This window comes from Artibeus jamaicensis, unplaced genomic scaffold (genome assembly GCF_021234435.1).
Source record: "Artibeus jamaicensis isolate MK-2021 breed Jamaican fruit bat unplaced genomic scaffold, CSHL_Jam_final contig_466, whole genome shotgun sequence".
Classification (NCBI taxonomy): Eukaryota; Metazoa; Chordata; class Mammalia; order Chiroptera; family Phyllostomidae; genus Artibeus; species Artibeus jamaicensis.
Window position 1 is genome coordinate 16141130 of NW_026521844.1, and position 14412 is coordinate 16155541.

General features: G+C 39.4%; 1 protein-coding gene across 2 annotated transcripts in view; it reads left to right on the top strand.

The window, feature by feature from the left end:
• Positions 1 to 14412, top strand: part of PLSCR4 (phospholipid scramblase 4) — a 57689-nt gene that overhangs the window by 20423 nt on the left and 22854 nt on the right. For both annotated transcript variants that reach the window (XM_053667245.1, XM_037142369.2), the window contains exons 2-3: positions 6367 to 6394; positions 7543 to 7653. In XM_053667245.1, the coding sequence (XP_053523220.1) occupies positions 6388 to 6394; positions 7543 to 7653 (118 nt within the window). In that variant the 5' untranslated portion in view covers positions 6367 to 6387. The remainder of the gene's footprint in view (positions 1 to 6366; positions 6395 to 7542; positions 7654 to 14412) is intronic.

The window sequence follows — 14412 nt, forward strand, 5'->3', positions numbered from 1 at the left end:
GAGAGAGAGAGAGAGAGATTTTGATGTAAAATAGAAACGTCAATCGGTTGCCTCCTGCAAACACCCCAAATGGAAGCCAAAACCGCAACTCACACCTGTGCCCTGACCTTTCAGTTTGCTGGAGGGCGCCCAACCAACTAAGCCACACTGGCCAGGGCAGTGGCCGGTTTTTACTGGGCTTTCGTTACATAGGCATGGTTACTTGGATTATTGCCCAAGTGGCAGAACTGAAACTCCAGCCCCTTTCATCTCTCAGAGGGCAGGAATCGGTCAGATATTACAGCTCAAAGCCTGGACATGTTTGGTCTGACATGTCAGGTGATGCTTCTGACATGATCATCTTGATCGATCCTGTGATGTCCCCTTAGCATAAGCCAAAGTGTGATCCCAGGGCCCACTAGGATTAATAAAGACATTCATGTCACTCAGAAAAGTCCGAAGGGTTAGGGGATCCCCCCATAACCTCGGGCAAAGGCCAGGCAAATCCTTATACAATGCTAAATCATGTGAAATAACTAAAACTGAGAAGCCCTCACTTCCTGTGGATTTAGAAGAAAATAATACATGGGATAATTTGCAAAACCTAGTAGATATTTTTTTAAGCAAAGCACATATACATTTCTAGGATTATTATCATGTTAACTTATATTCACCTAGTATGAATCCTTGTGAAATAAGAGTTTTATCAAATTTGAATGCTGGAAAAAATACTATCGCATTTATTAAGCGTCTTATACATTAATATAAGCTTAAGTATTCAGTTTCTCATAGTGCAGTGTAATTTAAAAAACAATGCAGGTGTACCTCATTTTATTACACTTTATTGTGCTTTTCATATACTATGTTTTTTACAAAAAGATTACATTTGCCAAAGTTTCAGATTAGGGTTAGTATTTTTTTAGCAATAAAATTTTTTTAAGATATGTACATTGTTTTTTTAGACTTAATGCTATTGCATGTGTTATTGTCCACTACAGTGTAAAGATTTATATGCAGTGGGAAAACCAAAAAGTTTATGTGATTCGCTTTATTGCAGTGGTCTGGAACCTGCAAAATCTTCAAGGTATGCTTGTAGTTATATCTTGGGGAGTGTGATGAGTATTATGTTCTTCTAGTTGTTAGAAGATGTCTTGAATTTTAATTGCACATTTTAAAGTGTTACTAGATAAAACGGAATAACATAGCATAAATAATGTCACTATGGTGAAGTAAAAGTAAATTCTATAGGCACTTAAGTTGTACTTTCTTGTTTGTCTTTCATTTAGCTACAAGATAGGAAGAAGCCCTCCAGCAGTGTCTCCATTTTCTTCCTCTTGGTTCTTTACCTTTTAAAACTCATTACAAGCAATGCCCATAAAATCACATCTGCTAGAACTCACTGGTGGTGGAAGATGACAGTTACTGGCATCAGCTTGGAGCCCAGTATAAAGCCTTATAAGTGGATGCCCGCTAATCAATCACGTTAAACGGCAGAATGGCAGGCGGCTCTTTTATATACTAGATTTGAGTGCAGACGTTTACTCTTGTTTCTTTCACCAGTTGGCTTATTTTACCTGGTGAAACTAGCGATGCATATTTGTTTTAGATTTGCTGTGTGCTAGGCACTGTTTTAAATCCCAAGTGTAACCATTGTAGTCTTCACCACTGCCCTGTGAGATGCATTCAACTGTCATCACGCCCGTGGCACAGGATAACCCAAGAACAGAGAGGTCACTCAAGGTCACACAGCTATTAGGGTACCTGGGATCTGTTTATCTGAACTACACGCTGTGCACATGCCATCTGAAGTGTGCTGACGTACACCGTTTACCAATTTGTCTGCTGTCTTCTAAACACAAAGGATTTGTAACTCTCCTAAGAGTTACATTTTGAATCCAAATGGGAGACTGTGGTCAGTGGACTAGGACTTTGCAGAACTAGCTATTTTTCCTGCCCTTACTAAGAAGCAGAAGGAACTGTACAGTGTCCTCCTTCTCTCTCCTCTCATAGCTGAAAGCACTGGGGACAGGCAGAGCCCGAGGTTTGAGATGGCACGTGCCGGTTTCTAAGCCTCGTGCCCAGAGAATTATAACCCGTAGGCTCCCACAGCCTCCCTTGCCGAAAGACAGGACAGATTCCAGTGACTACTCAAATGCCGAAAGCTAACTATCATTCTCCGTTTTGTGATTGAAGTTTCAAATATCCGCGGTGTGTCTCTAGAGCTTGCGGTTTCGCTGAACTCTGCTAGCATGTCCGTGTTTTCAGGGTGAAATTGAAGAGTGAGCATGTAACGTGGCTGCAGTGCTGGGTGCGGCAGGCGGTATCCACGCGCGTGCTCTCTCGCTGCAGGGTGTCATTTAGAATGTCGGGGTTGCTCTGCAGAGCAGCAGACCACTGCCCCGCCCACCTTGGCCTGTCCCGCCAGTGGCTTCCTGCCCCCGTTATTGTGTCCCTGTATTCCCCTGTAGGCAGACTTGAAAATGCTGAGGCCTCTGCCATTAAGAGCTCTCTGGACCATGTAATGCTAACCTATTACGGAGACACAGCGCAGGTTTCTGTTCTGTTTTCCATCTGCCGTAAAGCCAGGAGTCAGTCTCTCTTCAGCGTACGGCACTTTTTGCTCTTGCTGGGTGATTGGGAAATCAGAAAACAGTTCACCGGATATTGAGAAAGGATTAAGTTAACATTCAGTTTTTACCAGTTGGAAATTGTCCTGCTTTAATAACATTTTGGATAAAACCATTGTAAAAAATTATAAGAAAGAGAGGAGAATTTAGTGGCGAAAAAGAAAACCTAGTGGCTCAAAAGTGAGAGGTGAACACATTCTTTTCGCACCGGCAGCTTGTGAGGCAATGGGTGTGTATTTTATATTTTGTTTAAATTCATTGATATTACTTGCATTTAATTTTTTTTAATCCTCACCTGAGGATATGTTCTTATTGATTTTGGAAAGCAAGGAGGAGAGGGAGAGAGAGAGAGAGACGTCGATATGAGAGAGAAACATTGATTAGTTGCCTCCTGTATGTGCCCTGATCAGGGATCGAACCTATAACCTTTTGCATACAAGGCAATGCTTCAACTAACTGAGCCGCCTGGCCAGGGTGATATTAATTGGTTTTTAAAAACATTTTACATAGTTTTAAAGTTTTTAAGAAAGGTTTATTATTTTTTCAAGGTGTTATTTCATCACTTGGATCAGATTTGACTCCTAATTTCTGCTTGGCGTGATTGAGAACCATTATTTTTTCTTTATAATATATCAGCCTCAAACATGCCCGATTATAAGGCTTACGTAGGACGGTGATAACGCACTGATTTCCAGGCCTGGTCCCCCAGGTTTGGGTGCACGAATTCTGCATTTTTTTCTTTTGTCTCCATTTTCACACCAGCACGCCGGCTGCGCCACCCATCCCCACCTCCCACCCTTGAACCTCCCCTCATTGGCTTTGTTTGTGTGTCTTTTAGACATGTCCTTGATGGCCCTTCTCCTGTATTCCCCAGTTAACTCTTTCCACCTTCCCCTCTGGTTACTGTTAGTTCGTTCTTTATTTCAATGTCTCTGGTTATATTTACCTTGGCATGATTGTTCACAGTAGTTTCTTAGAATCCTTTGTATTTCTGTGGGGTCAGTTGTAATCTCACTGAATTCTGTATTTTTTTCTTCAAGTTTCCATTTTGAAAATAAAAATATTTAAATCATTCTCTTAACCCAGATTCAACAATTGCTAAAATTTTCCACTTTTGTACTACACTATACCACTTGCCATTATTGGTAGTTGAATAGACGGATGAATGGTTGGATGGGTGGTAGGTAACTTGGCCTCTTTGTCTATTAAGACAGTTAATAAGTTCTTCTACTTCATTTCCTTCGTTGTTCCTCGACAGTGTGTCATTCGCAGGCTTAATGTAGAAAGGAACAACAGGTGTTTCCTGAGAAGGTTCCACTCGGCATAGAACTGTCAGATTATTTTTTCATTGTGAAACAATGTTATCCACCTAAATATGCGTATTTAAACACATATCTATACCCTTTAAAAACTAATAACAATGGATCATTCCTGTACCCACTACCCTGTTAGAACCAGAACATTAGCAGGAACTTCAAGCCCTTCGTGGGCCACTGCTCAGTAGTTAACACACATAGTTTCTTCTCCACGTGTGACCATTTTCCTGACTTTTGTGTTATTTCCTGACTTTTCTTTAAAGTTTTTCCCCATAGATGTATCAGAAGAAAAGTGTTTCAGTTCCCTGGTTTTGAACACTTTTTAAATGGATTCACATGTTTTCCCTGAAGACTTGCTTTTATTTTTTTCAGTGTTGTAATTTTGAGCTTCATCCCTGCTGATATATTTGGCTGTAGTTTGTTTTCACTACAGCAGGTCTTCAGATAATGTCTTTTTTTCCATGTAGTTTTGTTACAATGTTGACGAGGTGCTGTAGGAACTTAACTCTTGTTTACATCAATTAGCCTGCATTAAAATTGGGTATACATGGTCATTTCCCTTAAAGTTGCAGGACCTGTCAGTGACATTAAGGGAGGGCCTATGAATATACCAGAATCTACTGTACCATTGATGGATGTTAGGAATGCTTTCAGTCTTTTTATGTGACAATGTGTCAAGAACATTCTTGTAGATAACCTCTGTGCACACGTACAAGAGTTACTTGTGGATATGTTCCTAGGTATGTCCAGAATTTAAAGTTCTAGAAAGGTGTGGCTGTTTTCTAAATACCAGAGGTTACCTTCATTCAAGGAATAAGATCGACTTCCTTGAACTCCGTGTTGGGCCTGCGATTGGGTCTGGATTTTTGGTGTGCTCCAGAAAACGTTTTTTACATTTAACATAACTAACTTCAGCTCCTGAGGTGAGTGGAAGTGGTCCAAGACTGGAAATTCTGGCCCATGCTTGTCCGGACAGTCATTTGAGCTGGGGACGTACATATTGGCTTATGCCTTGGGGACATTCACTGAGTCAACTCAGTGCCTGTATTGACTCTTCACATGGTGTTCTAACACTTCTTTGATACCTACTCTGTGTTGCTGACTTTCTGCTCTACTCGGACAACATGTCCACATTCACTGCTCTTAAAAACAGCGTAACATATTGGAAAGAACATGGACTTTGGATTTACTTGAGTTGAACAAGTGTGGCCAGTTACATATTAGAGAGATGCTGGTATAACTAGAGATAATAGATGAAAAGTGCTCAACACTGCCTGACATTTGATAAACATGCAGTAAATTATAGTGTTACCATCTTTCTTGTTATTTGTTATCACCCAGAACTCAGAAACCTGAAATACTGAAATTCCTTTCTCTGATAACCTCTTTTTCTTTCTCTCCAACCACCCCTTGTTTCAAAGTCTCATCTGAACTTCCAGTTTACCTCTCTGAGTTGTTCTTATAATGGTAACACACACATTTTAGACTTAAGTGTTTAACATGTCTTCTTTTTCTTCCTCTGAACTGTAACATGTCCTGATTTGAACTTTTGACTCCTGCCCTCCCCATTCTCTGCCACTTCCCTCACCTTCTTCCTCTCTCCTTCAGTCACTAGCATTGCCACCAACTTAGTTGTCCTGACCTAAAACTGAGACCCACCTTTGAGTCCTGTCTTCTTCAGCCCATCTGTAGGATCTGCTTCCAGATCATGTCATCCATCTGACCACACCTAGGGTTACCTGCCCGCTCTGAGTCAGCAGCATCTCTCATCTGGAGAGCTGCTGCCATCCCTTGTCACTGCTCTCTGCCTGCACTCTCGCCCCCTCGTGAAAAATTATTGATCAGATCTGATCACTCCACTGCAATTACAACAAATTCCAAGCATTTTGCTGCGACCTTGAGGCATGATCAGATCATTCCTTACCTTGTGTTTGTCATTCACAGTGTCCCAGGCACACCTGACCTCTTTCTCTTCATTGGGTATTCTAAGCTCAGTGCTACATCAGGGCCTTTGCTCTTTTTTGTCTTTCTTTCTGGAACTCTCTTCCCACATTATTGACGTAATGTCTCCTTTCATAGTTCAAATAGCTCAGAGGTCACCTCCTGAGAGAGGGTTGTCCTGACACTCATGTTTTTCTTAAACTTTTTACTTTCTTCATAACTGTACTATCTAAATTTAATCTTAAGTATTTGTTGACATATTTTAAAATCTCATTTCACCGGAATATAATGTTTAGCAGCATGTCTGCCTGCTTTACTGCTGTATTTCCAACATCTGTCACAGTGCCTGGTACATAGTAGGTGCTCAGTAAATGCTTGTTCGATTAAATGAAGGAATGAGTGAAATGTGCCTGGAGGCTAAAAGAATCACAGAATTTGTTCATGTATCACTGAGTAGTAATGGTAACTGTATTTTTAAGGTGTGAAAATATTTTATTTTTCAGGATTAATTGGAATTCTTCAAAATGTCAGGTAAGTTTTTGTGAATATTCTAATATGCTTTATTTTCAAATGTAAATTGTGTGATTTCTTTAAAAATCGGAATTGATTTCATTTTGAAGTTCTTTATCGCTATTTAGTGTTTGGAGAATATATATTCATGTATATATACTGCTTTATACATATGAACATTTCTTTCTCTAACAAAAAGGACTAAAAGGGATTCATACTGGCACATATGTACTGAGAGATCTCTAAACTATATGGGGAAGTTTGAGTAAAGGAAAAATACTGGCAGGAAAGTAAGTCTGCAAAGAAAGGCAGTAACAATGAAAAGTCTGTGATAACAGCCTCCCTTTGCAGAGGAGGGCTCAGAAGTAGCTCCTGCACCTTCAAGCGATGCAGGAGATGATATAAGGAGAGAAACACCACATTTGTGGGATTTGTGTGTGTTTTTTAGATAAAAGTCAATCAGTTAAGAGATTCAGAACTTTTCCTTCTGTTGAGTCCAAGGATAAGGTTCTCTCATTTCAGTAAGAAGACACCACGGAAAGACACTTCAGTGTCCCCTTGATGCCACCACGGAGACTCAGGCCTCTCAGGAAGAACAGGGTGCAGGTGTGACTCATGGGCCACACAGACTCCGACCCAACCTCTCTCGTGGGGCTGAGTGTCGCTCTGCTGGTTTGCAGACATTTAGTGTTCATTGTGCTCTGTTTTGAATTTACCAAGTATTTATCATGTTATGTTTTAAATTTTTTTAAATGCATCTATTTCCAAAAAGGATTCAGGGAAAAGTCAGATTCATTCTGTGTATGACTGTACATATCAGAAGAAAGGATTAAGCAGTGTCATATTTGACACTGTGAAAGGGACTTATGTAAGGAGCAGTCAGGTTCAGGCCCACTGAAGCCACGAGCACAAAAGCTTGTTGCTCAGATCATTGCACAGTGGCATGTATAATGCTGTATTTTATTTAAATCTATATTCGGCTGGAACATTCACCAAATATATATTAACAGGTTGGTATTTAATATACATAGTGGATTATGTTTTATATGAAATATGACTGTATTTCATATTGGTTTTATGCATTGGTACATGCCAATAAGAGAAAAATGAGTATATTCTGTTATCATATAATTTCTGTTGTAAGTCTTGTCCTCTGCCTTTCCCCAAAGGTGTAGTCCCCACAGCACCTGAGAAACCTGCAGATGAAATGGAAAATCAGATAAAGTCTCCTGATCCACTGCCTGCGGCCCCTCCTGACTACAATTCCCATTTTGTACCAGGTAGGCAGGATCTTTCCTCTCTCCAGACAGCCATTCTAACAGTCAAGAATGCTTTTAAAACAATTAATTAAATGAGTTGTTCAACAGATATCTAATTGCCACAGGCACCAAATAGATTACTAAGTGTCGATTAAGAACGAAGTCTTAGAAGGCTTCCAGGTAAGATGGAGACGTAGATAAACCCCACTCACTTCCCCACACAACCACATCAAAACACAACTAAAATATAGAACAACCATCACTCAGAACTGTCAGAAATCGAGTTGGATGGAAGTTCCATCCAACTGTGGAATTAAAGAAGCCACATCCATCCAGACTGATAATGGGCAGAGATGTGTAGACATGGAACAGGATAGTCTCACACCCGTATGGGGTGGATAAAAATTTGGGAGGGATATTTCAGGAGTGAGGGGTCCCAGCCCCACACCAGGACCCAAGCCCAGGGTTCCAGTGCCAGGAAGATAAGTTCCATAACTTCTGGCTGCAAAAACAAGTGATGGTTGAGTCAGTGGAAGAAATTTCTGGAGTCCCAAGCAGTTTCTTCTAAAGCATCTGCACAAAGACTTATTCAACTAACTCCCTCTGAGCCCCAGCACCGGGAAAGCAGCTTGAAAGGCATCAGCGGCACATAGGGAGGAACTGAAGTGTCTGGCATAAAGGCGAGAGCTGGCGGTCAGCGTTCTCCCAGACAGAAGGGCAGGCAGAAGACAATGTTCTGTTTCTGAACCCTCCCCTACAAAGCCACAGAGCCAGCAGGCTGCTGCCAAATCTGAGACTCCGTCAACCTGGATAACACTGTTTTCCCCCACCCAGGTGAATCCCCAAGGCTATGCCCCATTCAATTTACAGGTCCCCCAAGCTGTTAACAGTGCCTTGAACATACAAAAAGCTGGGCTTGGCTCATGCTTCACAACTTTGTAAATTCTCTCCAACAAGAAACAGCTAGTCTCACTGAGCCTCCTGCCCCCATACCTCTTGCTAAGTGGCCCCAGGCCCAGCACTAGCAGCAGCCAGCCTAGGTTCACAGCTGGTTTCACCTGGAAACCTCCAAAGCCACCACAAGTAGCAGCCATCTGCAGATTGCTTTGTCATTCATGCAGGGTGGCCCTAAGCAGAAAACAGGAGGGGGCCGACCTTGGCCTGCACCACCTGGGAAACCTCAGGGGCCAGCACATCCAATGGTCAGCTACAGACCATGTCAGAGCACCATCACCCTGCCCCTGCATAGTTGACCCTGTACAGAGGATGGAATTTGGTGGTCAATAGTCACAGCTAGTACTTGTAGCTGACTGGCTTGGGAAAATCCCTCCCATTGACCCGCCAATAATAATCAAAGCTCAGGTACAAGAGGAGGATGTACTCAGCTCACCATAAGGGCACACCTTGAGTACCCAGCTTGGGTGATAGGGTAGGCTGTGCCACTGGACCCTACAGAACACCTAATACATTAGGGCATGCTACCAAGACAGGGACTTACAGCAGCTCTACCTAATACATAGAAACAAACACAGGGAGGCTGCTAAAGTGAGGACAGAAAGAAACATGGCCCAAATGAAAGAACAGGTCAGAACTCCAGAAAAAGAACTAAACAAAATGGAAATAAGTAATTTATCAGATACAGAGTTCAAAATACTGGTTATAAGATTTCTCAAGGAACTTGGTAAGGACCTCAGCAGCATAAAAAAGACCCAGTCAGAAACGAAGGATACACTAATTGAAATAAAGAACAATTTGAATCAACAGTAGAGTGGATGAAACTGAGTATCAGAGCAATGATTTGTAACTTAAGGAAGCAAAAAAAAAAAAAAAAGCAATCAATCAGAACAATAATAAGTAAAAAGAATCCAAAACCATGAGGATAGTGTAAGAAGACTGTGGGACAACTTCAAGCAATCCAACATTCACATCATAAGAGTTCCAGAAGGAGAAGAAAAAGAGCAAGATATTGGAAATCTATTGAGAAAACAATAAAAGAAAACTTCCCTAATATGGTGAAGGAAATAGACATGCAAGTCCAGGAAGCACAAAGAGTCCTAAACAAGAGAGATTAGAGAGACCCACTCTAAGATACATCATAATTAAAATGGTAAAGGTTAAAGAGAGAATCTCAAAAGCAGCATGAGAAAAGCAGTTAGTTACCTACAGGGAAATTCCCATAAAGCTGTCTGCCGATTTCTCAAAAGAAACTTCGCAGGCTAGAAGGGATTGGCAAGAAATATTCAAAGTCATGAAAAGTGGGAGCCTACTGTCAGGATTGTTCTATCCAGCAAGGCTATCGTTTAGAATGGAAAGGCAGATAAAGAGCTTCCCAGACAAGAAAAAACTGAAGGAGTTCATCATCACCAAAACATTATTATATGAAATATTAAAGGGACTTATTTAAGAAAAAGAAGATAAGAACTTGAACAGTAAAATGGCAATAAATACGTACTTATCAACAACTGAATCTGAATGACAAACTAAGCAAACAAGAAGAACAGAGACAGAATTATGGATAGGGAGAGACTTTGATGGTTGCCAGATGGGATGGGCGAAATGTGTGAAGAGGTGAGAGGAGTGAGACGTACGAATAGATCATTACAGAATAGCCATGAGGATGTACAGTACAGTTTAGGGAATGGAGTAGCCAAAGAACTTATACACATGACCCATGAACATGAAGAATGGTGTGGAGATTGCCTGAGGGAGTGGGGGGTGCTGAGTGGAGGGGGGCAAAGAGGAAAAACTAAGACTATAATAGCATAAACAATAAAATAATTAAAAAATGTAATCTTCATAGGATTTATAGGCTACTCAGGGAGGAAGCTGTACAAACATTGATGGCATTCTTTTTTGCTCAATTATGGAAATGAAAAGAATGTTGTAGGGGCATAGGTGACAGTGACTGACTACCTGGGCTCTGCAGGAAGGCCTAACGCCCTAACTGAGGAAGTCGTGTTTGACGGCGGGTAAAGAGTTTCCCAGTCAAACAGAACGAGGCAGGGACTGTTTCTGGCCAAAAGAACAATGTGTGTAAAAGCACAGGTCATGAAGGTCTGGTATGAAACAAGCATGGGACAAATGGCAAGAGAAATAGACGTGCATGTCATCTGCTCTTGGTTAAGGAGCTTGTGGTTCCATGGGTATTTCAACAAATCTAAATACGTGGCTGCTGGTAACTCAGGAAAATGGATACTCACACTGCTAGTGGAAATTTGGGTTATTATATACTCATTTTAGCAAGTAATTTTTCAGTGAGTAAAATTTTTTGAATTAGAAATACACTTCTGCCCTGGCTGGTGTAGCTCAGTTGATTGAGCATGGGCCTGTGAAGCAAAGGGTCACCGGTTTGATTCCCAATCAGGGCACATGCCTGGGTTGCAGGCCAGGTCCCCAGCGGGGGCCACGTAAGAGGCAACCACACATTGATGTTTCTCTCCCACTCTTTCTCCTTCCCTTCCCCTCTCTCTAAAAATAAATAAATAAAATATTTTTTAAAAATACACTTCTAAGTAAGTAGTCTTCACCAGGACTATATTCAAATATATTTTAATGAGTTAGAAAATGATAGAGAAGGTTGTAGCAATATTTATTCAAATGTGTATTTATGTATATTTAGAGGTAGAAACCACTGAGTTAGGCTGTTAAAGAGCTAAAGAAACCCTGGTACCCATAGGATGATGGCAGAGATGTTGCTCTGGCTCTAGACGTGTGACCCAGGGAGCTCAGGTAGCCTAAATCTCTGCGGTTTTTCTGACAGGAGCAGGCCTTCCTTTACCCCTTTACCCCTTTCCCTCCGACGTACACACGTTCTAATCCAGTGTAACCCCTGAAACAGGCTTAACTCTGCTAAACCCATGGTTTTGACAACCCCAAATTATAATCTTCCTTATCTGATTGTTTCTCTATATTTAATTTCAGTGACTGTTACTATGATCTACATAATCTATTTTATTTTCACCAATCACTCCAAGCACCTAGATTCCACTGGAACAGCTGTTCCACCATTTCTAAAAAGTAAGCACTGGTTATAAATCATGTTCTGGTCATCTTGGAAAGTGTTTATTACTTTGTATGTAAAAATTAACAAAAACGTAGGAGACATCCTTCAAATTAAATTTCTATGTAAGTTGAAAAATATGATGCAGAGCATACAACAAATTTTGTTATGACATTGTAACAAAAATTTACTGTTACCGCCACCTAGTGGCTAATCTATGTACTTTCTTGTGACAGATTATGTCCCTGTGACTCATATTAAGTAATTTGAAATACTATACTTGAAATATTTGGCTTTAATTAATTTATTTAAATTCAATAATATAGTTTTAATTGGCATTACAGTACCAGATATGTGTTATTCCCCAAAATTATTTTGTCCCAAATATATTTAAAATAATAGTTAATGAAGAAACCTTTATTTTACATAGTATATTTAAAGAGAAAAATGATATAATTTCCTGAAATTAAAAAGAATGTTAATATTCAAAAATAACTAAGAAAACACAAATCCCACAAGGCAGTATTTCTCACACTAATATTGGTAGGACAATGGTCCATGACAGACTTTATTTTTTCTAACATAGTTAACTTTAAAATTTTTTTATGGTAAGGACACCTCAGATCTACTCTCTTAGCAAATTTCAAGTATACAGGAAGCATTATTAACTATATCCATTGTGCTCAGGACCTATTCATCTTTTTGTTACTTGTAATATATTTTTTCATTATAAGTGACATACAGTATTCATTTCAGGGGTACAACCCAGTGATTAGATGTTATATAACTTACTAAATGATCGCCTGATAAATCTATTACCCACCTGATATCCTACATAGTTATGACAATATTTTGACTATATTTCGTATGCTGTGCTGTACAGTCCCGTGACTATTCTGTAACTGGTGCTTCTTCATATCATCACCTTTTTCATCAGGCACTGCAAACCCGCTCCTGGCTGGCAACTGTCCAAATATTCTATTTATCTATGAGTCTGTTTCTGTTCTGCTTGTTCACAGTTCTTTTTTTCTAAATATTCCACATATAAGTGAAATCATGTGGCATTTGTCTTCCTCTGTCTGACTTATTTCACTCAGCACAATACCCTCTAGGTCAGCACAGTACCTTGTAGATCATACATGTTGTTGCAGATGGTAAGAGCTCATTCTTTTTTAGGGTGAGTCATATTCCATTATATGTATGCACCACTTCTTCACCCACTCATCGATTGATGGACACTTAGGTTGCTTCCATATCTTGGCTATTATAAATAATGCTGCAATGAACAAAGGGATGTATATGTCTTTTTGATTTTGTGTTTTGGGTTTATTTGGGTATATACCTAGAAGTAGAATTGCTGGCTCCTTCTTTATTTCTTGTTATAGCCTTTGTTTTACAGTCTATTTGTATGGTATAAGTATTGCTGCTCAAGCTTTTGTTTGCTTGTTTCCATTTTTATGAACTATCTTTTCTGTTTACTTTCAGTCTGTGTGTGTTTTTCAATCTGAAGTGAGTCTCTTGTAGACAGCATATATAAGGGTCTTGTTTTGTTATCCATTCATATGTCTTTGGATTGAAGCATTTAATGCACTTGCATTTAAAGTAATTGTTGAAAGATATGTATTTATTACCATTTTATTATGCATATTTTTAATTGATTTTAGAGAGAGATAGAGGAAGGGATAGAGACAAAGAGAGAGAAACATCGATTTGTTCTTCCACTTTTCCACGCACTGATTGCTTGATTCCTTTAGATGCCCTGACCATCAAACCCACAACCTTGGCATCTCTGGACAATGCTCTAAGCACCTGAGCTGCCCAGCCAGGGGTATTATTCATTTTTTAATCCTTTTCCCCCCTTCTTCTGGAAGAAGACCCTTTGACATTTCTTGTAATACTGGTTTGGTGGTGATAAACTCCTTTAGCTTTTTCTTGTCTGGGAAGGTCTTTATCTGTTCTTTAATTCTAAATGATAGTTTTGCTGGGCAGACTTCCTTCTTTAAATAAGTGAGGGATGCTTCAGTTATACAAAGATAAACATGTTTTGATTTCCTACAGAATGAAACAGAACACTTAGTGGAAATTTCAAAGCTCAAAAGAGTTTTAAAATACCAGTTTCCCACATGTAATTTGTCATATTCTTTTTCCTCAGTTCTCATAACATGTCTGGAAAATGCATCATTTGATGTAAATCATTTGATTACATATGTTTGTGTGTATATATATACACATTTCTAGAAATGTATATATATTTCTAGAAATACATACTTTATACTGAAGTATATATAAAGAATATATTTATACTGAAAAGCCCCATAATCTACACTGTAATTTTCTTCTTGATTTATAGATCATCAAATTTTATTACATGAGATACTTTTATGTTAGAGTCACTAGATTAATATCACAATAATTAATCCTCAACTCATTAAAATGATATGACAATTAGTATTCTTAAGATAGTTCATATGATTTTTAGTTACATTGTTTTTAATAACAGTTGTATAAAAGTAGGGAAGTATATCTGATTTGTAACCCAATTTAAGTTCCCTTAAACACAGTTCTTGAAGAAATTAAAGACAATTCATGACCAACTGAAACATGTCATTTCTTCCATTTAAAAATTTTTTTCTTTAATTTTTTAGATTTGGATCTTTTGTAAACTGTAATTTGACATCGTTTCTAGAGACCATTATTTTTTCCTTCAGTCTCTCCTGAGTCCCAGTCCCTGTCACAAGCCCTCTGTTCCCACCTGTAAACACTGGTGTTCTCCAGATGTG